This window comes from Citrus sinensis, chromosome 8 (genome assembly GCF_022201045.2).
Source record: "Citrus sinensis cultivar Valencia sweet orange chromosome 8, DVS_A1.0, whole genome shotgun sequence".
NCBI classification, from domain to species: Eukaryota; Viridiplantae; Streptophyta; class Magnoliopsida; order Sapindales; family Rutaceae; genus Citrus; species Citrus sinensis.
This window is the reverse complement of record NC_068563.1, coordinates 6,268,438-6,291,219: the sequence shown is the minus strand read 5'-3', so window position 1 is coordinate 6,291,219 and position 22,782 is coordinate 6,268,438. Positions and strand designations below refer to the sequence as shown.

The 22,782-nt window shown below is 31.0% G+C and overlaps 3 protein-coding genes and 1 long non-coding RNA gene across 5 annotated transcripts in view; 2 read left to right on the top strand and 2 right to left on the bottom strand.

Annotated features, from left to right (window-relative positions):
• LOC107174920 (putative pentatricopeptide repeat-containing protein At1g12700, mitochondrial) overlaps positions 1 to 3,307 on the bottom strand; it is a 156,233-nt gene extending 152,926 nt beyond the window's left edge. Inside the window, exon 1 of the mRNA XM_052432947.1 lies at positions 3,231 to 3,307. The gene's annotated coding sequence lies outside the window, so the exon portion shown is untranslated. The remainder of the gene's footprint in view (positions 1 to 3,230) is intronic.
• Positions 3,308 to 12,477: 9,170 nt separating this feature from the next.
• Positions 12,478 to 15,624, bottom strand: LOC127899067 (uncharacterized). Of its 2 annotated transcripts, XR_008050862.1 has the most exons (3): positions 15,427 to 15,624; positions 13,058 to 13,345; positions 12,478 to 12,719 (listed from the first exon to the last, which is right to left on the bottom strand). It is a non-coding gene; the product is annotated as an uncharacterized LOC127899067 (long non-coding RNA). The 2 variants fall into 2 exon arrangements; XR_008050861.1 differs by lacking the exon at positions 12,478 to 12,719 and having other exon boundaries at positions 12,801 to 13,345.
• An 898-nt stretch (positions 15,625 to 16,522) lies between these two features.
• On the top strand, positions 16,523 to 17,596 carry LOC127899250 (protein FAR1-RELATED SEQUENCE 5-like). Its single transcript, XM_052432588.1, has one exon. The coding sequence runs from the start codon at positions 16,523 to 16,525 to the stop codon at positions 17,594 to 17,596; it is 1,074 nt and encodes a 357-aa protein (XP_052288548.1).
• An 884-nt stretch (positions 17,597 to 18,480) lies between these two features.
• On the top strand, positions 18,481 to 19,637 carry LOC127899249 (uncharacterized). Its single transcript, XM_052432587.1, has 2 exons — positions 18,481 to 18,625; positions 19,168 to 19,637. Exons 1-2 carry the CDS (start codon positions 18,481 to 18,483, stop codon positions 19,635 to 19,637), a joined length of 615 nt encoding a protein of 204 aa, XP_052288547.1.
• Positions 19,638 to 22,782: the final 3,145 nt, after the last annotated feature.

The following is a 22,782-nucleotide window of genomic DNA, read 5'->3' as shown; positions in this document are numbered from 1 at the left end:
CGGATACTGTGGGTGTGGTTGCTATAACATTTTGTAAATTACAAAAATTAAATTGGACAGATTTTACATATTTCGCTTGCTATCGAGTCGGATACTGGATTTGGATGTTTGGAATGATGAATATCGGTTGTGCTTTGCTGCTACTGTGCTTAGATCCTTAATTATCTGTGTTATGCTTGTTTTGGTCATTTCTTCTGGGGAGGTGGTGTTCTGTTTCTTCAGGGTTGAAACAGAGGGTTGCTTGGTGTTTGGTTATGAACATAGTGATTTTTTGTTTGACTTACTCTTGTTTCTTCTATTTTTTAATAATTTTTTATTAGTTAAAAATGTTTAGATTGGTATGTTTTTGATGTATGCCTGAATTGATTGGCTTATTTGAGTTTGATTAAAATGCTAAATAAATGGTGGAAGCAAGGAATGAGCAACCAATCTCGAGAGAGCTTTTCTCATGTTTCTATTTTATTTTCCTCCAGCCCTAGGAATTGGACACTTTGACACCCTGGGAATTTAATTTCTGTTTTATTTGTGTGTAACTGGTGCTGTAATTGTTGTATGTTCTAATTTTTTTTCGATTTTTTTTTTCTGTTTCGTAGTTTCGGAAATCAATTAACCACAATGTCAACTAGCACAAGTGAAATTCGAAACTCACAGCAGCTATGTAACGGATGCGGTAATTACATGGAGTTATTAACGTCATGTACAACAAAGAATCCAAATCGTAAATTTTGGCTTTGTAAAAGATGTAACTTGAAAAGTTTTCTCTTTACTCTTTCCATCATTTTCGATGACTTCATATTTTGATCCCCCACAATTGAAAACCTCACAATACATCTTATCCATCAGCTGCTGTTGAAATTCTTGAAACTTGGAAATAGTATATACTTCCTCAACTTGTTTTTCCATTGCGAAATTAGTACGGCATGGCATCCGTTGGCTGAAGCACCTAGCATCTGCTTGCCACTCTTTTTCAATTTTACTTTCCATTGCTTTCTCGTATTTCTCCACAAATTGCTTCAAAGTTGTTTTTGAGTTAACATACCCATCAAAAAAAGCATTCATACTCTCACTACGTTGAGTGGTTGACATGTCAGCCCAAAAAGTTGTTTTCACAAAACATGGAACCCAACGATATCTTTCCTCATATAAACCATTTAACCACTGATTATCAGTAATATCATATTTATCTAACATGTCATGCCAAGCTTCCTCAAATTCAATAGGAGTCTATGAATCATAAACAACAGCATGCAATGAAAATCTAATGGCATGATATTCTGCATACCTTCCCAACTTCTCGGGCACCTTTTTCAAAATATGCCACAAACACCATCGATGCCTAGTATTTGGAAAAACAATTTCAATTGCATTTTGCATCGCTCTGTCTTGGTCTGTGATGATTCCAAGGGGAGGAGAGCCGGACATACATGATAGCCATGTGTGAAATAACCACGTAAATGTCTCTGTATCCTCATGCGAAATCAACCCACATCCTAACAAAATAGACTGACCGTGATGATTAACTCCAACAAAAGGAGCAAATGGCATGTCATATTTATTCGTAAGGTACGTGGTGTCAAATGTAACAACATCTCCAAAGTCTTTGTAGGCTGCCCTACTTCTTGGATCTGCCCAAAATACATTGTTTAACCGACCCTCCTCATCCAAGTCAAAACTGAAGAAAAATCCATCATTTTCTGCTTGCATTTTCTAAAAATATTTCTGAATTGCAGCCGCATCCCCTTCTCCAAGCCTTAATCGCCTTGCTTTATCAACATAATTTCTAGCATCTTTTTCTAAGAATGCGACATTTTCATAGCCACCAGCCTCAACGACAATAGACTTGAAACTTTGAGCCATTCTAATTCCTGCTTCTTCATTTATTTCCAGTTGCTTTTTTACATAAGGACTAATGGTACGGTTGCATCGATAATACCTACTCTTGCTCGGACTTATAGCATGGTTGTGTTCAAGGACAAAATTTCCAATTATCCATTTTCCACCAACAAAACGTCCTCCAATTTTAGCATTGCATCCAATTTTCTGATTAGGTTGAAGCCGCAAAACCTGATTGGATTTGCCTTTGGACTTGCCGTTTTGCCCGCAACTAAATGTCACATATCTCATATTCCCGTCATCCCCTTTTTTACAAGATCTCCGCATCACTGGAAATCCCTCTTGTTGGCCATAAGCTTTGTAATATTCAAACATTTCATCTGGACTATTAAAACACATCCCAACCGTAGGCTCTTCCACCAAATTTTCATTATTTCCTTCAAAATTAGCCTCCTGTAAATCTTGAAATTCCTCTACTTCATCAACCTCCACTTCATCAACCTCTAATTCATCAATCTCGTCAATTATTGCTGCAAATTTAATAAATTATACCAAAATTGATTATTATTAATTACTTATCCCTAATTTATTAAGTTTATAAACAAATAAAAAATATATATATTATTAATTAACGATTCAGCAAATTAATTATTATTAATTACTTATCCCTAATTCATTAAGTTTACAAACAAATAAAAATATAAATAGATTTTTTTAGTTAACGATTCAGCAAATTAATTATTATTAATTACTTATCCCTAATTCATTAAGTTTACAAACAAATAAAAATATAAATAGATATTTTTAATTAACGATTCAGCAAATTAATCATTATTAATTACTTATCACGGCTCAACAAATTGAAATAAATAAAATACAATAATTTACATACAAATGCTCACGGTTAAGTAAATTTAAATATAAATACTCATGGTTGAGCTCACAAATTAAAATAAAACATCTCAAGATTCATAAATTAAAATGAAATAACCTAACATTCATAAATTAAAATGAAACAACTCAATAAATTAATGTAAAAATAATAAATACTTACAAGTTTCGTAATGTAGAGTTTTGTAAAGCAATGAACTCCTCTCTCTTTCAGATCTGCCCGAATGCAAAGTAAATAGCGAAGAAGGAAATGAGTAACAAAGAAGAAGGAAATAACAAAGAAACGTTGCTTTTGCTTTTTCTTTCCCCAACTTTTTAGCAAGTTAGGCCCACGTGTTTGACTGAAGAAACGTGAAGAAACAACTTTTGCTTTTTCTTTCCCCAACTTTTTCTTTTATAAAGCAAGACACGTGATTAACTCAGAGCAAACGGTGCATTTTAATTTCGGGGTGCGATTTCGGGGCGCGATTTCGGGGCAAACAGCAGCACTCAAAAGCTAAACACACCTTATGAAGTGGAACTATAAATAAAGCGTGGATGGATGGCCCATTCACAGGATCGATGTGTTCTTGTTTCTTGCATAGAAGTTTTGTTTTGTTTTTGAGGATGCCTCCCAATACAAGGTCAAGAAACGAAAATGAGAACACAGAGAGAAAACGGAGTAAAAAAAAAAAAGGAGAGGAATGAGACGTTGGTTAATGGGCTTAATGGTGAATGCAATACAAATATTTCATGCTAGCTGTTAAATAAATATTAGACTTCTTAAACGGTTTAGAGGCTATAGCTCTTGGGAGTAGACCTGACAAAATGGGTCATTGGGTCGTGTTAAATTTAGGTCGACTTAAATCCGACTCATTTAATAATCGTATCAAAATATTGAGACTCAAACCCGATATGAAAAAATAATCGAATTACCTAATAACCCGACACAAAAAATATAATCGGGTCATTGATCAGGTAAATAGGTTAAGAATTTTAACCCTAACTCGATACGAAAAAAAATCGTGTTGACCCGGACCCAAGCCATTTAATAATCATGGTAAATTTGACGACTCATATTCATTTATTTATGTCGTATTTGTGTCGAGTAATCGGGTCATGTCAAATTTTGTCAAGCTCCAGTTGGGAGGATGCAAAAAATACAAAAGAAGAAAAGAAAATATATAAGAAGGAAAAAAAAATCTGCTTGTGAGGTACAGTTTGTATGATTTAGTTTGTAATGATATTTTGTTATGTTGCTTTCGTGGAGGATACAGCAGGGTAATGGAATTCAATTCCGGGAATAAAATAATGAAATAAAAAAATATTATATGCACAAATGACAAAATCAGTGCAGTTAAAATATTAAAATTTTCACTTTAATTATTTAATTAGTCTCACGAACTGATGATTTAGTATAAAATTAAAAAAAAATTCAAAAGCCCTGTCAGAATTTAACAACTCCTTGTTTGACTATTTGTCCGGTTAGACTGTAATGCATTCATATGCGTTTGTGAATGTAGTGCAATGATGCTTTGTTTTCCATGACTAATTAGGAATTTAAAATAAAACATCAGTCTACTTGCAAATCATCCACGCTTTGTTTATAGTTCCACTTCATAATGTTAATTATGAAATTTTATTGTTTTCTAATTTAAATTGTGAAATTTATTCAGTTTAATAAAAGTGCCACTTTTTTTTACATTATTCTCCTACGCAAACATCAGTCTACTCGGAATATCATGTTTAGATGGATTAAATGGCCATGATTGTTAAAATAACCAGGATTTGTCACTCAGTCTAAAAATAATTTATAACATTTAAAATGATTGAATATGTAATTTGGTGCCGAAAAGACTTGATTATCCTTATAAAATGACTGATATTGTCATTTGTGTTTGTTTTAATTTTGTCATTTTATGAGGCAATTCTATTTTTTTATGAACGACTAATATAAATGGGATTTTACTATCCTACATGTAATGTAAGGTACATGACATCATCTCACAAGGCTGTGGGCTCAAGTGGGACCTACAACTCAGTTTGTGAGAGGTTGTACCTTACATTACATGTAAGGTAGCAGCTCCCATATAAATAATAAATTAAGGTTAAAAAACTAAATAAGTTAAAGTTTCCGTAGTATTTTTGGATACAAAGTAAACTTAGGGTAAATGACTAACAATTTCTTAAATTATTAAAATACTCCTTGTTTTCATGTATTACCCATTCACTATAAAATTAGTAATTGATATCGATTTAGATTGCATTTCTAATTTTTTGTAATGTGGAAAGAAGATCTAGTGACTAATATACTATTTTTCGTATCACAAAATTAATATGACATGTCCTGGAGGCTTTTTGTAAAATTTGTTCCAGATGTTGCTTATTTATCCTTGAATACAAACTTTTTATAATGCGGAAAAAATTCTAGTGTGATACTCTCGTATTAGTGCAAAAAATTATGATATCACCATTGCTTTTAATTTTGTGTTCTATGAGATGGCCTCTATTCAACACCTATCTTTAAGTCATAAAAATTTAGTTTTGTTTCTATTAACAATAAATTAATATATATGATGTTTCTACTTAAGAAAGAACTTAAAGAATTATATTTTTTAATTACAAAATTAATAAATAAAATATATTTGAAAAATAAAATATTTATTTCATTATATTTGTAAATTAACAATAATTATTAATATTATTAATTAAGTAAATAATAATTTTTTATTAGTTTTAATTTTAGAAATTAAAAATTATTGATGAGAGCAACAAAAATGAAACATTATTATTAACAACATATTACAAAATTAATATTTTCTTATAATAAACTATTTATTATTATTTATTAGTAATATTAAATAAATATAATAATATTATATTTTCAAATAAAGATAATATATTGTAACATTATCAATTCTCTATGAATATAATAATATTATTTTTAAATAATTTTAACTTAGAATTGATGTAAACTATTATTTTTAACTAAATATAATAATATTTTATTTAAATAAGATTAATATTATTCTTTTTAATAAATGGAAGTTTATAAAATAATAAAATAATATTATTTATATAAATATGATATTATTTATTTTATTTTACTAAATATAATTGTATTAAATTTAATAAAAGAAAAGTAAAAAAAGGAAAAGGTGGGAGTGGATCTTCTCCCATTGGATTGGGAATCTCACTCCCTACTTCAAAAATAAGTGGGAGTCACAGAGTGAAATTCTTACATCCCTTTAAAATATACAAATAAGTACTGGAGTAGGAGGAATTAACACTTCTCATTCCTACTCTAACAAGTAAACATAGTACTAATAACTTGGTAAAAGGATAGAAGTTGTTCCTTAATCATATAATGTACTAAAACCACTCAATTTCTACACTCATTTTATGAGGACTACTCATTGTCACCACCTCAATTAAAGAAATTTTATGCATTTTGGTTTTTAGTTTTGATTTAGGTACCCTTTTTTGTGTAATTTCTTGGATTTCAACTTTAATTATTTTGATATTATCAATCTTTTTACATTTTTAAATTTTATTAGTTAATATAATGAGATTACAATATAGAATATTATAGTTACTTTTAAGCGTCAACATTAGGTTAGATATCATTCAATACGTAAATCTAACCTTAAATAGGGGGTTGAGTTGATGCTTCTAATAAATTTGAGGGTGCATCTAAGCTTATAAAACTAGCACAACATTATTCATACCAAAAATAAGTTTTTGTTCAGTATTATTTCTGAATTAGTATTTTCTATAAAAAAAAGAAGAGATTGAAAATGATATTTTGTAGTTGTTGCATTTTGAATTTAAATGTGTCTTGTATCATTTTACGTATCATATATTTTAAAATTAAAAACAATAATATGTGTTCGGTAGACACGATTGAAAAAGTTAAAAATAGAGAATATATCTTCGATAGTACTATTTCATAAACAATTTTTATTAAATATTTATGTAACGCCCCAAATCTAACACGTGTGAAACACTTGGAGAATGAGGTTACTTACAAATCGTAATCCTTACTCATAAAGTTCAAATTAAAATACCTCAAATTCTTATTTAACTAAATCTACAAATTCACACATTTTACATTAAATAGTCTGTCCAAAAATAATAAAAGTCTCAAACTTCAAATTACAAGTTCATAACAGAAATAAACTAAATAGAAACATGAGTTCATTCCTCTTCTTATTCAAATAGCAAACGGAAATGAAATCACTAACTCCAAAGCTAGGCATACCTTTCAAACGGAACTTAATCTGCAAAAAGCAACGACGAGGGGTGAGTCGTCAACTCTGTAAGTAAAACCACTTCTAACACACTAGCCCAACTGATACCAAAAATATTGCAAGCCTTCTTTTACGATATATCACAACAAAATAACATAAATTCATTGTATCTCAGAATATCAAAAGCATAGTTACTTATGAAAGTAAATTAGATATCACATTCACAGAAAACAGATAGTTAGCTCATGTCACATGGTGTCACCTATAGTTCCGATGACCCGGCCAGAAACAGAATCAGAATATCGTGTGCACACTCAGAACAAAAACTCAGTACTGGTCCAGATAGATATATCGTATATTACAATCAGAATCAGAATCAAAATCAGAATAACTATGGACAATGAGTCAAAACATTAGGAATCCTATACAATCATCAATAATTGAAATCAGACATGGGTACAAAACATTCGTATCAGATTCATAAAAGTCTATAACAATAATTTAGGCTTGCATAATATTTTATAGACAAAATTATAAAAGATAGTCATGTCGTAAAATAATTTACATATTGAAAAGCATTTATGAAATATTTGGTTAAAAGGATTTAGTTTTGAAAACATTTTTGTAAACTGATTTTGTTATGAAAATCCATTAATCTTTTAAGTAGTATAAAAACATTTATACTTATAATAATATCAAAATACTTATACATATCTAGTAGATTAGGAATAAAGTTACTTATCTCGATAAAGGGATTTGAACTAACACACCTCTAAGTTTCTAAAAGTCTCCATCACCTCCAATACCTTAACAAATATAAGATATAACTATTAATAGCTTCTCCTAAGAATCTGATTTGCTAATTCATACCCGTGTTAGTCGGATTCTTAAAATTTTAACTCTTAATCTGAAAATCAAAATGACATAATATTCTATAGAACCATTCTGGACATCCATGCGTACCTCATATCAAATTTCCAAGAGGATCCGATACTAAAAACATTTTCAAAACTATTTATTGCTTGACAAATTCAAAACTGTTTCACAGTATCTTAACCGAGCCGAACGTATTCTAAGAATTTTATAAAATCAGATACTGATCAGAAAATTATGAAATTAAAACCGGGAAAACTAGACACATGTATGAACTCCTATATAACATTTAAGAATGTTTCGAGTTCATTTAATAGTACAAATAAGTTTATGAATCTGATTGCCTTGCTGGAATCACAGTTTTCCAGTGTATTAGTGTCCGATTCACAAATCCATATAAAATTGAAAACAAAGTCAAATCTTATGAAACAAAATTTAATCAATAAGTACTACATGTCTAGTTTTCAGAAATATAAAGTTCTTAAGTAAAATCATTCAGAACATATATGTTTAAATTCGAGATACTCATATTGTCCAGAATTTGTCCAGTGTGCTTAATACACCAAGGGTTGATTATTAAAACCCACAATAAATCAAAACCCTAAACACACCTTAAATCACGTATTATAATCTATATCAATCTAAAATCATGCTAATATAAACCCTAAATAGAGTGATTAGAAATCTCATGGAGAATAAAGAGAGTAAACTTATCAATTGCTTTGATTCTCTCCTAAACAAATGTTTTAATTCCTAAGTTGTATTGAAAATGAAAGGGGGTTAGGGGGTATTTATAAGATTCCTTAAGGCTAATGGATGGCTAGGATTTTGCTACCATAACTCTTGATCAATGGTTGAAATTATCCTTCATAAATACCTTACTAGTTTCCAGAATTCTTAGCTATCTCTACAACTTCTCTTGCATCCTCACTTATGTCACTACTTCTCTTAAAAATAAATATTACATATTAATATTATGATAATACTTAAAGGGGCTTGTTAGCTCAAAATGAAGTCTACTATTTTTAGGTGAGAGAATTGAACCTTACAATTTAAGTCATAGTTCAAAAATAATTGTTTATTTAATTAAAACACAAACATACCATAAATAATTTAAACAAAATAATTATAAAAAATTACATGATGATAAAGTTTTAGTATTAGCATTAATAAAAAAAATTACATTTTCATTACTTTACACTACTATTAAGCTATATATTACAACATATATAAATTAAACAAAATAATTAAAAATATATTACATGATAGACATCATGCATTAAGACTTGTTGGAGATAAATCTAATTAATAGTGTACAACGTACTTTCAAATTACACTTATTTTATGAAAACAAGCTCTAATGACAACAATGTCAACTATGAGCTTATGCTTTCGCCATGCAACAAGGTAATTAGAGTACGTCAGCAAAGTTTGACAAAATTTCATCACGGAGTTTCCCTACCAACACAAAACATAAAACTGCTACCATAGAAATAGAGAACAAAAAAGATGAGTCCCATGCCCAAGAAATGATGAACTACAAGTGTTTATCCTCGAAGCTGATTGATCCCGAATAAAATTACACAAACCATAAGTCTAAGCAAAGCCAAGAATCCATATGTCCTACACATGAATTATTAAAAATGAAATTAAATGCATATATAAATCATCAAAATTAACTAAGATTGCTCCACTAAACTTAATAAATACATCGAAGATTCACTTTAGTACAAAGAAAATAATGCACTTGCAGCTAGGGGTGGGCAAAATATCGGGTTTGGATCGGATCGGGTTGTTGATATAACCCGATTGGATGTATTCTTGCTAACCCGATCCGATCCGAAAAACCGATCGGGTTGCCAAAGAAAAAAAAGAAATTAAAGGTCAAAAAACGAAACCTAAACCCAAGAGCACATGCAGTCATGCACACGAAGAACACTCAACACTCTTTAATAGCTAAAGACAAAATCACATTTTAGCCAAGCCAAGAACATTCTTCAGTTGCATCAAAACGGAAAAAAAAAAAGAAAAAAAAAAGAGAACCATATTCAGTTCACTCTAACAGCCACAACCACATCTTTTCTCCCTTCCTCAACTTCTCAATCTCATCTCAAGAACACTCTTCACGATTTCATGCACACAGCCACGCACACATATCGAAAAAGCAAGGGGCAGTTGGATCGATTTTGCCCGCAGTCACCGCCGACGCTAACTGCTCCGCGAGGACCGCAAATGGATCTGCTGCTACCGGATCTGTTGCTACCAGATCTGCTGCTATCGGATCTGTTGCTACCAGATCTGCTGCTACCGGATCTGTTGCTACCAGATCTGCTGCTACCGGATCTGCTGCTCCACGCCGCAAGTCCTCCACCATCACCTAATCCGATCCAAGATCCATTCAACTCGGTAATTGCAAGGCTGCAACCCGAGTTTCCTTTTCCTCTTTTGAAGCTCTGTTGGTATAATAGTACTATACCAGATTATTCGCCATTTAGCAGTAATATATCATATATTATTATATTACATGTGAAATTGTTAATTTGTAATTATGTATTGTTAAATGTTAATAAAAAAAAAAGAAAATTTGTAAATCCGAACCCGATCGAACCGAATTTAACCCAATTTATTGACCTGATCCGATTCGATCCGATCCGAATATATATCGGATCAGGTTATAAGTTCGGGTTGTGTTCGGATGAATTTGTGTTCAATCCGATCAATCCGAAATCCGATCGGGTTGATCTGAATCCGACCCGAACCCGTATTTGCCCACCCCTACTTGCAGCAATAAAACCTTGACAGATATCACTTTGTCCTGACATGCTTTTGGTAAAATATTCCGATGTAGTACTTATAGTAGATTATAGATCAAGTTTATAGGGAATTAATCCAAGAAAAAAGAAAAAAAAACTCATGGAATTTATTTATTTTTAAATTTCAAGTTTGTAAGTTCAAGGCTAATTGATAAACGTACTTAATTTTAACTTAACATTTAAGGAACTCTAGGCTACATTAAACTAATTCACAATAAATCCATCCTTTTTCTTCCAAGGTAGATTTAGATAAATTTGCCTCATGCTCATTACTATAGAATTTCTATGCTTGTAATTCCAAAATGTGACCTACAAGGAATAAAGGTAAGTAGAAAGAAATGAAGTGAAGAGCAGCAGGAGCAGCAACAGCGGAGATGGGGCAACAGTAGCAGCGTAGATGGAGCAGTAGCCGATTTTGGGTACGGAGAGAGAGAGTTCCGACGGTGGATTGTGGTTGATGAACGAGTAACAACCACTGAGAAGGAGGGAGTTGTGAAGTAGACCTAGATAAAGAGGAAAGAGAGAGAGAGAGAGAGAGACTTGTGCACAGTCCATGTGGGTTGTGGTTAAAGGAAAAGTACCAACCTCGAAGAAGGGAGAGCTGTGAAGAGATAACGAGAGGGAGGGGACAATATTTTAGGAGAAAAAATAACTTTTTAGATTTTGCTTTGGGATTTATTTTTTAATTTAATTTGTAATTCATTTGAGATCGTATTCAAGAGGTTCTCACTTTTATAACGGTAAAAGTGAATATGAATTCTTCGTTTTATAATTTATTTTTTAAATTCAACTCACTGAACATGTATTATTTGTCCAATTATTGGAGCATGCATCGAACTTCAGATAATTTCGGACAACAAAAACAGTAAGAGCAAGTGAAAAAAGAAAAAAAAAATGACTGGACTCCCAACAATTAATTAAGTTGCCACTTCATTCTCAACTGTTAATTGTTGTTTATCTATTAGATAATAAATTTTACAACTAATAAAATTAATATTCTACTATACACCAAATGAATATAATATCAAATTAAGTCTCAATTGCTAGAATTTATAACTTTACTTACAAAAAAAAAAAAACTTGAAGCACATTTTCTATTAAAATCAATTCGAAATCAGGCGATCCTGACAAACTTTTTTCGATTTAAAAGAATGTCGATACATATATCATTTTTCTTTTGGTTCACATGTGTGCATACAAGTTCAATTTATCCAGCAGGAAACATTTTGAAAACTTCAAGGCTACTAAATCAACATTCAACTCATCTAACTAACTTTTGTGTCTTGAATTTTGGCATCGAGTTTAAACTAATTTCATTCTTAACCAGTAAGCGCGCACCAATTGAAACTATAGATGCATCTGGCATTACATTTCGTTTATCCATCGAGTGAAGAAGTTCAAAAATTTTTGATATCTCATTCTTTCGCATAAGCGTAGTAAATATGGCACAATTGTGCATCACACCGTTTGCTTCCATATCAAGAAATAAATCATGTGTCTTATCCATTTGCCCCATCGTCACAAAGCCCATGAATCATGATGCCCGCATTTGGCATTAGGCCAGCACGAGGCAAACTTTGAAACAATTCCCAAGCAATTTTCAGATTGCCTATTTTACACAATTCATCAATGAGGCAACTATAGTAGTTATTATTCTCAACTGCAACATGTCCTCGGAAATAAAAAATACATTGTCAGAAATAACATTATCTTTTTTGTTTAATGACCACCTTTATTGTTTAGTAATGTTATTTCATTAAATTTTTTTGTTGTTGAAATATTTATATTAGGAAAGTATCGTAACAAACGTAATAATAATATACAAAATATACTAAATGTAACTTCATTAATTTAAAAAATTCATAAAATCACATTCATCATTCAAAAATACAACAAAAATATCAATTTTATAGTATCTTTTACATAAAAAAAAAAAACCCAAATGTATGTACAAAATGATATCATCATATCTTGAATATGTTCAATCATCCTCTAAAACAGTTTCTTCAGTTTATGAATCATTTGCCTCAACTTCATCATCCTCACCCCCATCATCATCTTCTTTTGTCAAAACAATATCCTAGGTAAAAGAAAGAATTTTAATCATTATTATTACCGAAACAGAAATTGTTATACAATATAATAAAGAAGCTGAGACAAATGAGGATCAACCAAAAATAGTATAATAAAAAAAAAACTCTACATAGATGCACAGTCTTCATTTCAAAAAATCTAATATTATTCCCTCATCCACCTATATTATAGGCTTGTCTCTAATCACTTGAGATCACTTCCTCATCCATAATTCATCAACTAATAAAGCAATAACAAGTCACCAATCATTTTTCATGAGAACTCCAAACATAGTACATACCCGTTCACGTAATCTATTAATAAAATGAAATAAACAACCTACACCTTCTAAGATGATCCTTGTGCACTTGACTTTCCAAGCACGAGCTTTACTATTCTTTTCAACTTCTTGACTTCTTTCTCTAAATCTTTTTCTTTTTTTCCAAATCAGTACATAGATGCTTGTTACCTCCTTGACTTGGAGAACCATAAACATCCTTGCCTTTGATGCCAACTCCCCAACCAACAACATGACCATGTGCTGGTTCTCTTGTCACTTCTTGATATATTTTCTATTCATCCATCGGCAAGCCTTGATCTATAACAGTTGAATCTCATTTATTCCCTTGTTTCCTATAATAAATGCATACATTTGTGAGAGCATATAGTAATGAAATCATGCAAATAAATCAGGAATATCCTGAACATTTAATATCAAATAAACACATGCATTTCCTTTCCCTTCCTACTTGCCCATATCCCACTCTTTCTTACATGAAAAAACTTGAAAAAAAATCCAGAGGACTAAGTTTAGTACCTATTTATTACTGCAATAAAAAATTGAAATTCAATAAGATCATAATAAATAAACAACACTTTTGTTATCATCAAAGTCATACATTTTCTCTCAACCATTTCTTTTCTATGCTTAGCCATTGGGACCGAACCTGTAGTATGAATACGTTTGGACTTGGTTCGATTCTTCTTGTTCGTTGTGGTTTTTTTCTATATATAAGTTTCGTAAAAAATAAGCATAAAATCAGCTTGCATATTCTGAACCCATCAAGAACAATTCGTGTATAAAGCACATGGACAAGATATAAGCATTCATTAGCTAATAACCTTCAACAATAGACCCTTCAGGACGAGCCTTATTACAAACATAACCTTTGAGTATACACAAAGACCTATCTCAAAATTTTAAATTAAATTAAAAAATTATTTAATTTAAAAGAATTAGTAATATAATTGAAACAAAATTCATGATATTACCTTTCTATTGGGAACATTCATCTATATTGAACAGGTCCAAAAACTTTTGTTTTCCAAGCTAAATGAATAGGTAGGTGCTCCATTATATCAAAGAAAGGAAAAGGGAATTTTTTTTTCTCATTTGCAAAGTATTAAGCCCATTTTTCAAGCCTAACCAAATATTCTTCTTTCAAAACCTTAGCACATAATTCTCTATAAAATGTGTTAACTTTAATCAAAGCATCGTAAACTTGTTTAGGTAAAACCTCTCGCACTGTAAGAGGCAATAATCTCTCTAAGAACACATGATAATCATGAGTCTTCATACCCAAAATTAAATTTTATGCTCGAGTACATTTACTACTTTCCACATAATAGCACATAATCAAATTGACAAAAACATGGCTTGAGAAAAATATGGATTAATTAATTGCAGTAAAAGTAATTAATTAATCATGTTGTAGCTCTAATTCTGATGACTGAGTTCCATACAGGATTGAAGAAGAAATAGTTAGTATCCCAAAATTTTTTTAAACATCTTTGAAATTTAGAAAAGTTGTGTCCTGGATGTTTAATCAATTTTTTAATCATTCAAAATTTCAAACCCCGTGAATTTGGACTGAAGAGAAACAATTGTCCAGAATATATTTTAATCAATTTTTTTTTTCAAAAAATAACATGTCAAAGATGGCATGAATTATTGCAATTTCTGGCAACATAGATGATCTGAGTAACAATTATTATATAAATAAGTAACAAAATGGCAAGAGCTATTTTTTACTGAATTTTCTTGCAAAACCAGGCAACTACATTTGTCTTTTTTGAGGTTGACATAAAATAAAATTAAAGAAGTTTCAAAATAATGCAACTAGAATGAAACTTCTCTCACTTCTAAAGTGAAAAATTCAACTTAGAACAAATGCAGTCAGCCATAGCTAGAGTCTAAATTTAGTAAAAGTAAAATAATTTATGTTACAATTAGGGATTGATTCACTAAGGCAGCCATTAATTTTTGTTCAGGAGAGGCAATTTAATTTTAACATAATTATTTTTATTAATAACTCCACTATAGCATACAAGAGAAATTAAATGGGAAAGAGACTGGTTTTCGAGTAGTTGTATACCAATCATAATCGTCAAATATTGAGCACAGTGAAGAGATCCCTAAAATTCATCAATTGATGGAAACCAAAACCTAATCCAAAACTAAGTTGAACCTAACCCTAAATTAATTTGAAAAACAAAGAAATCAACTGCAAATTAAGAGATTGAGCAATGGAGAAATGAGATAATTACCTTCATGCAGTCGAGAAAGTGACAACAATGGAGATGTAAAAACATAACTAGATGGATTTAACAAAAGATCTATATTCTTTCAAAACTTAATTAGTTGGATTAAAATGTGATCTCATCATGTGAATGTCTTCTTCTCTAATTTTTTTTTTTTAATGAATCAATTTTACCTGAGGATAAGCTTGAGCAATCCCAGTAGCTTCAATGGAGGGCCAAGAGATTGTGCACTTGCTAAATTGTGAAGTCTCTGGAAAGTAAATTCTAGGTTCATGTATGAGTGACTCCGGTTCTTAATGTGTCCGTCTAAACATCTCCTTGATTTTGTTAAGCTTTGATTGTTTATTGTTACTTCATTCGTTGGCTGCCAAGTGATAGCTAGCTTTGGATTATATCTATATATATATATATATATATATATATATAGAGGGGGATAGATCAGCAGTCCCTTAAAAATACTCTTAATTTTACACTAATTAATATTCATTAGATTTAAATTGAATCAATGGATGAGATTAATTGAAATTAAATCTTCAAAATCTTTTAATATTCTCTCTCTACATGTGGTCCTCACTTACAATTTTTCTCACTCTTTTATTTTTTCCCTTCCTTCACGTGATGTGCTCTCTCTCTCTCTTCTCTTCTCTTGTTCTTTTTAACCTATGACTTTCCGTTTGCTTTTTTCTTTCTTCCTCAATTATAAAAGTCTTAACTCGCTCCAGCAAAAATTCTTTACTCTCTCCAACTTTTAACTCCACAACTCTTCGTGAAGATGCATGAAAATAATGAATATTTGGTATGTGTCATACTTTTATAGTTTTTTATTTATTTTTTACAATTAATTTTACCTAACTTTTCTAATTTGTAATTTTTTTAATTTTTTTATCTTTTTATACATTATTTATTTTTCTTTCAATTGTTTGACACATTACAGGGGAACAATGGCGAAGAGGTTGAAAACAATCTTGAACAATTAGAGGCACCATATGTGGGGATGTTTTTTGAAACATTAGAGCAAGCTAGAAACTACTATGAAGATTACGGTAGATAGGAGGGGTTTTGGATTCGAACTCGATCTTCTTCCAAAAGTAGAGTAGGCTGCAATGAGGTGACTAGTGGACAATTTACTTGTGCCCATCAAGGGAAGCATGTGCCAAAGATTAATAAGCCTAATTTTATGGAAGAACACTATGAAAAAGATGCAAGTGAGGTAAATACAAAAAAAAAAGTAAAAATTGTTCAACAGTCAAATGTGGGTGTGAAGCTAGTATGCGGGTTATGTATGACAAATGGCCAAACAAGTGGAAGATTACGGTTTTTAGGGACTCTCACAATCATAAAGTAGTTACTCCTGCTAGAAGAATAAAGATGAAGTCAAACAAACACATGCCTAAAGCTGCTAAGAATTTGACTGAAGCTTTTCATAGAGAAAATTTGCATATTGCAAAAGTTTGTTCAATTTTTGGAGGTTCGCAAATGGGCTTTAACAACAGAGATTGCTATAATCACTTAAGGAATGTGCGTCATAGGCAATTGGATGGAAGGGATGCCCAATCAGTCCTTATATATTTCAGGAAAAAGCAAGCTGAGAACCCTCAATTTTTTTATGCAATCCAATGTGATGAAAAAGGGCAAGCAACCAATTTTTTTTGGGTAGATGCTCAATCGCGGTTGGCATATCACTGTTTTAGGGATGTAGTTTCATTTGACACAACTTATAGAACAAATAAGTACGATATGTCGTTCGCACCATTCACAGGAGTGAACCACTACTTACAGTCAATACAATTTGGTTGTGCACTTCTACAAGATGAAACAGAGGTAACATTTCAGTGGTTTTTTGAGACATGGCTTGAAGCTATGGGAGGACGTCCTCCAGTTTCTATCATTACTGACCAAGACTTGGCAATGAAAAGAGCAATTGTGATGGTTTTTTCAAATACTCACCATCGATTATGCCTTTGGCATATTAAGAAGAAGTTTGTCGAGAAGTTGTCACATGTGTACTTCAACAAGTCAAGATTCAAGATCGGATTGAAAAAATGTATTATGTCTACTTACAAAGTAGAGGAATTTGAAGAAACTTGGAAGAGTTTGATTATAGAATATAAATTGGAAGACAATGAATGGCTAAATCATCTATATGAAATACGTGCTTCTTGGGCACCTGTTTATAATCGTAGTATTTTTGTTGCTGGAATGAATACTACAGGACGAAGTGAGGGCATTAATTCATTCTTTGATGGCTTTGTAACATCCTCGACAAATCTTAGAGAGTTTGTTGTGAAATATGAAGAAGCGTTGAAAAGGATTATTGAAAAAGAAAGTGATAGAAGATTTTGAATCAGAACACAAATATCGAATTGTCAATGATGGAGAATTTCTTTTGAACATGCATCCCAATTGTATACCAGAAATGTGTTTAATAAATTCAAGGATGAATGGAGCCAAGTTAATCGATACAAAGTTGAAGAGAATGGATGTGATGCTGAATTTCTCAAGTACCTAGTGAGAACAAAGTTTGGAGAATCTGAAGAGTTTATGGTGAAGTTAAATCCGCAAACTTATTGAAATACTAACTAGGCAACCCAAGAGGGGGGTGAATTGGGATTTTAAAATTTAAGCTAAGCAAACCACACAACAATTCAATATATTGCCTTAATCAAATTGAAAACAATAAATTCAATCATGCACAATATTAAAAGAGTAAGGGAAGAGAAAACAAACACAATAATTTTTACGTGGTTCGGCAATCCCCGCCTATGTCCACGCCTCCAAGCTCACCCGCTTGAGGATTTCACTATTCAAGCCTCCCAAGGCTTCAAGTTTTTACAATTGACTTCCAAGGTGTCAATGAACCTTTACAATCAAGAGATTATCTCCCCAATCTCTTCACCCCAAGTGTTTTTCACACTTGTACACTCACAATTTGATGAGAAATGAAAATTACAACAATAAAACTCTCTTTAAGAGTGGATATACAAATGATAGCTTAATGAAGATTTAATCTATGATGATTTTTGAATTTGAAGCTCAATATAAGTTGTGTGCACTTGTTTATGCTTGCTTGGATTATCAAAAATGAATTAGTTATGAGTTTATATAGTTTGAGCTCAAAAACTAGCCGTTATGCACTTTTTGGTCATAATCGGCTTGCCGTTTAGGAGTCCGGTAAGCCGCTTTTATGTTACCGTTAAGGCAAAAATTTAAATTTTAGAATATCCGGCATGCCGCTTGCGAAATCCGGTAAGCCGTTTATGCTCCAGAAGCTTACTGCCCAAAATCCGATTTGCCGTTTAACCATATCCAGTAAGCCGCTTTCAATTCGGATAGACTCTGCCCAACATCTGGCTTGCCGGTTTTTCACATCCGGTAAGCCGCTTGTTACAGTGACTGCTACAGTGAACTATTTTTTAATATTACAGTTTGACCCCAAAACTTTATAATACTGTATTACGGCCCAAAACGTTATGAAACTTTACAAATAGGTCTAATTTCAGAATTTCTAAGTAATACTTTGTTGATCCCAAAATTTTATGAAATTATGATATAGCCCAAAATGTTATGACACTTTTCAAATAAGTTATTCTCCAAAATTTCAAGCAATACTTGTTTATTTCAAAGTTTTCAAAACTCTTTCAATTAAATTATAAACTTGAAAAACAACCAATTTCATTAAATCATTTTTCCATTAAATATAAAACCTTTATAATGTAAAAATAATGATTTATTTAAAATGTATAAAAAATAATTTGAGCTTAAAAGATTAATCATTCTTAATCTTGTTTGTTATCATCAAAATCAACATTATGAAAACATATATGTTAACACTTATGAGGGTACTTGTGATTGTAAAAAATTTGAGTTTGTTGGAATACTTTGCAGACATATGCTAAAAGTGTTTGTTCGTTTAGACATTGATAAGCTGCCGAATCATTTTATTCTTCCAAGATGGAGACAAGAGGCAAATAAATTTAGAAAGATTGATTTGGGAGATTTTTTGAAAAATGATGGTAAAGAAGAATTAGAGGCTTTGAGACTAAGCCATATGTGCCACCAAGCTACTAAATTAGCATGTGTTGCTGCATCTTCAAATAAGGCATACTTGATTTACATGGATGGTATAAACGAGCTAGCAAAAAAGTTGTTAGATATTTCAAACCAACCAGCCACTGTTTGCCAACAGAAAGATGATCCTTGCTTTAGCATTAGTTCATCTCAGCCATTACTTTTGGATCCAAATATTTCACAAACCAAGGGTCAGAAGAAAGATGTTAACAACACTGGCAGAATCAAAAGTGGTATTGAGTTGGCTCTTGGCAAGAAGAAGATGAAGTGCAATTCATGCGGCAAACTTGGACATGATAACGTATTTGTCCTTTAAATCCAAGTAGAAAAAGCATTGAAATATCAAATCCAAGTAAATTGTACATAAAATCTTGTGATAATTAGCTTTCAATATTAAAGATCTCTTTAAAAAGTTTATTTTTAATTATTTGCAGAAATATTACGGAATGAAGAAATGAGTTCAATTGATATCAATATAATCATGAAGAGGATTGTTGTAAGTATGCTTAGACTTTGATTGATTATGTTCATTGAAATTTATATGTTTAATAGCCAACTTCTTCAATTTTTAGTTCTTCAATTGTATATGTGATTTGAGTTTTATTGTGCATAGTGATTGCCTCAAGCTATAGGCTTAAGTTGTATTCTACAGACCATTGATGCTACTTATTTTTCTTCGTTGTTGTTTTCATTCGTTTCCCCTCTTATTTTCTTTTATTGTCAGTTTTGCGTAGTATTGTTGTTGAAATCCTTCCAGGAGGACTCAAAGAGTTGGGCACCAAAATCATTGACGTGGAATATTGAAGCAGCCAACTTGTTTCATTGGTTAAGTAAGTCTCTGTAATTTTGTCTTATTCAGTCATTTTGGACTTACTTTATGGACCACTTAAAGCAAATTCTCAAATTAATTATGATGTAATACTATTAATTTTAAATAGCATAAGGCAAGGTTTCTATTTGTTTGCTCAAAATTGCTATTATTTTCTCTTTTTTTTATTTTTATTCATAATATAGAGTAGAAATCATATTCCCATTTGCACATATTTTTTTTCATGTACTTAAGATTATAATATTTTTATTCATAATATGTGGTAAATCTTTGTACCAATCAGATCTAGACTTGAGATTTGAAGAAAAACTTCTAATGTCATGTTGTTGTCAGTAGACATCCTTTTTCACAAGAATGTTTTGTTTTTTTTTTTTAATACTGTTATACAGGACTGTAGGTATTACAATTAATATTTACAAACAAATTCTACAATTGGGACCTTCTTCGTGGCGTATACTCTGCTGAAGCGCTGCCCAAATTCTTCAAACCCTCTCAAATATTCGAGGGTTGTCCACTCTACTCACATTTCGTGAGGAATAGACTGGCTCCACTCAATTATTTGATAATTGAGGAAGGATTGTAACTAAGCCCCATAAATGTTTTTATGGAGGCTCGAACCCTTGCACTCATTATTCTAAGTGCAAGGGTTCTCCCACTGGACCAAAGGCCCACAAGAATGTTTTGTTAAACTTGAGTTTGATGACTGTTTTGCTAGGGGACTAGTTCCGCTGGTTAAAATTAATAATTTTGTGATTTCAAATGGTATGTGGAGAGAGAAAAAAAGTGAAAGAAAAAGTTGTGGAGTTAAAAGTTGGAGAGAGTAAAGAATTTTTACTGGAGAGAGTTAAGACTTTTTCTGATTGAGGAAGAAAGAAAAAAGCAAACGAAAAGTCATAGGTTAAAAAGAATAAGAGAAGAGAAGAGAAGAGAGAGAGAACACATCACGTGAAAGAAGGGAAAAAATAAAAGAGTGAGAAAAATTTTAAGTGGGGACCACATGGAGAGAGAGAATATTAAAAGATCTTGAAGATTTAATTTCAATTAATCCCATCCATTAATTCAATTCAAATCTAATGGATATTAATTAGTGTAAAATTAAGAATATTTTTAGGGGGCTGATCCATCCCCTATATATATATATATATATATATATATATATATATATATATATATATATATATATATATATATATATATATATTATAAGGAATTAAAATATTTTATTTGACCCAAGTGTAACAATTTGATATATTTGCAAGTAGATCTCTTCTACTCGGACTAACGTAAATGAGTTATTTTTATTTGCTAGAAATATATGTGTTCTTTTCTCACTTTTTAAGCTAGCAAAAGTAAGACATTATTAAAGGTTCAATTTATAATAATTTAATTAGTCACTAAAATTATGTTCGCGCTTTTAATTAGGCAAAGCCCACGCACTCAAGGCCTTTATCTGGCTTTAAACTTTACAACAAAAATGTACTCTCAGTATTACACATCTATTTTCTGACCAATTTATTCTTTATCAGCGAGGGTAATTTACCCTTGAAAAAACTAATGGCTTTTCTTAACATATATCCAACGGCTCTTCTCTGGCTTTGTAAAAAGTACTTATTACCGAGGGTAAATAATGCCCTTGGAAATATCTCGTCGGTAATACTATTATTTGTTATAGTTAACTTTTGTACTGCCAAACGAAAATCTAGTGTGTTTCTCATATCAACATAAAAAATTATTTAATATCACATTACTTTTAAATACCTTTTTGTGTGAAACAACCTCCATTCAATAACTATCTTTTAAATCATAAAATATTTAGTTTTTATTTATGTTAACAATAAATTAATATATATGAGGTATCTAATAAGATAAAACCTAAAGTGATAGGTTTGTTAAGAGAAAACTAAAAATAAGGTGCTTTTGGATTACCACAAAAGGTGAAAAATTTTCACCAAATCATTTGGAATGTTATTTGAAAGCTTACCTTAGAAGAAGAGTTTTAAGTGAAAATTTCCTTTTTGGAAACAGCCAAAGACCTACTTGTAACTACTGAAAATTTATGGAAGAAAAAGGTACTTCAAGATTCTAAATGTTAAATTTGCCATAGTAATGTGGAGAGCATATCTCATGCTTTGATGGAGTGTAAGATGGCAAGGAAAATTTAAAGTCCGAAGAATAATAACACTTAGTTAATGATCTACAGAATTGAGTTTAAGGCCATTCAAAAATTTAAAAGAAAAGTAAAAGGAAACAAATGCATCCATTGATTTAAATATGGAATTATAAGAGGTATGCATACTCGAGACTTATCTAAAACGATAAATATAGTTCATGAACTTTTCAAACCATTTACAGGTTAAGAGCATCTTCAAGGAGAGAAACATTATCAAGAATCTTTTGATAATCTAGAGATAGTGTAATTACAAAATTTCAAAATCTCTAGAGGTTTTTTGATAATCACATGATAATGCAAAGGCAAAAGAATAGTGAGCCTCCTAACATTTGTGAAAAATGGATATAAAGCTCCTTAACATTTCAAAAAAGACACAACCTCATTTTTATTAGTAAATTTATTAATTTTATAGTAAATTTATTTTTAGTTTATAATTACTATTATGTCCCTATAATAAATAAA

What these genes read in the sequence shown, in the direction of transcription:
- LOC127899250 (XM_052432588.1), top strand. Translation starts at nt 16,523, where the DNA reads ATGCGGGTTATGTATGACAAATGGCCAAACAAGTGGAAGATTACGGTT.
- LOC127899249 (XM_052432587.1), top strand. Translation starts at nt 18,481, where the DNA reads ATGCCGCTTGCGAAATCCGGTAAGCCGTTTATGCTCCAGAAGCTTACT. An exon ending in TTGCCGGTTTTTCACATCCG is followed by an intron (nt 18,626 to 19,167) that starts GTAAGCCGCTTG and finishes TTGTTCGTTTAG; the next exon opens with ACATTGATAAGCTGCCGAAT.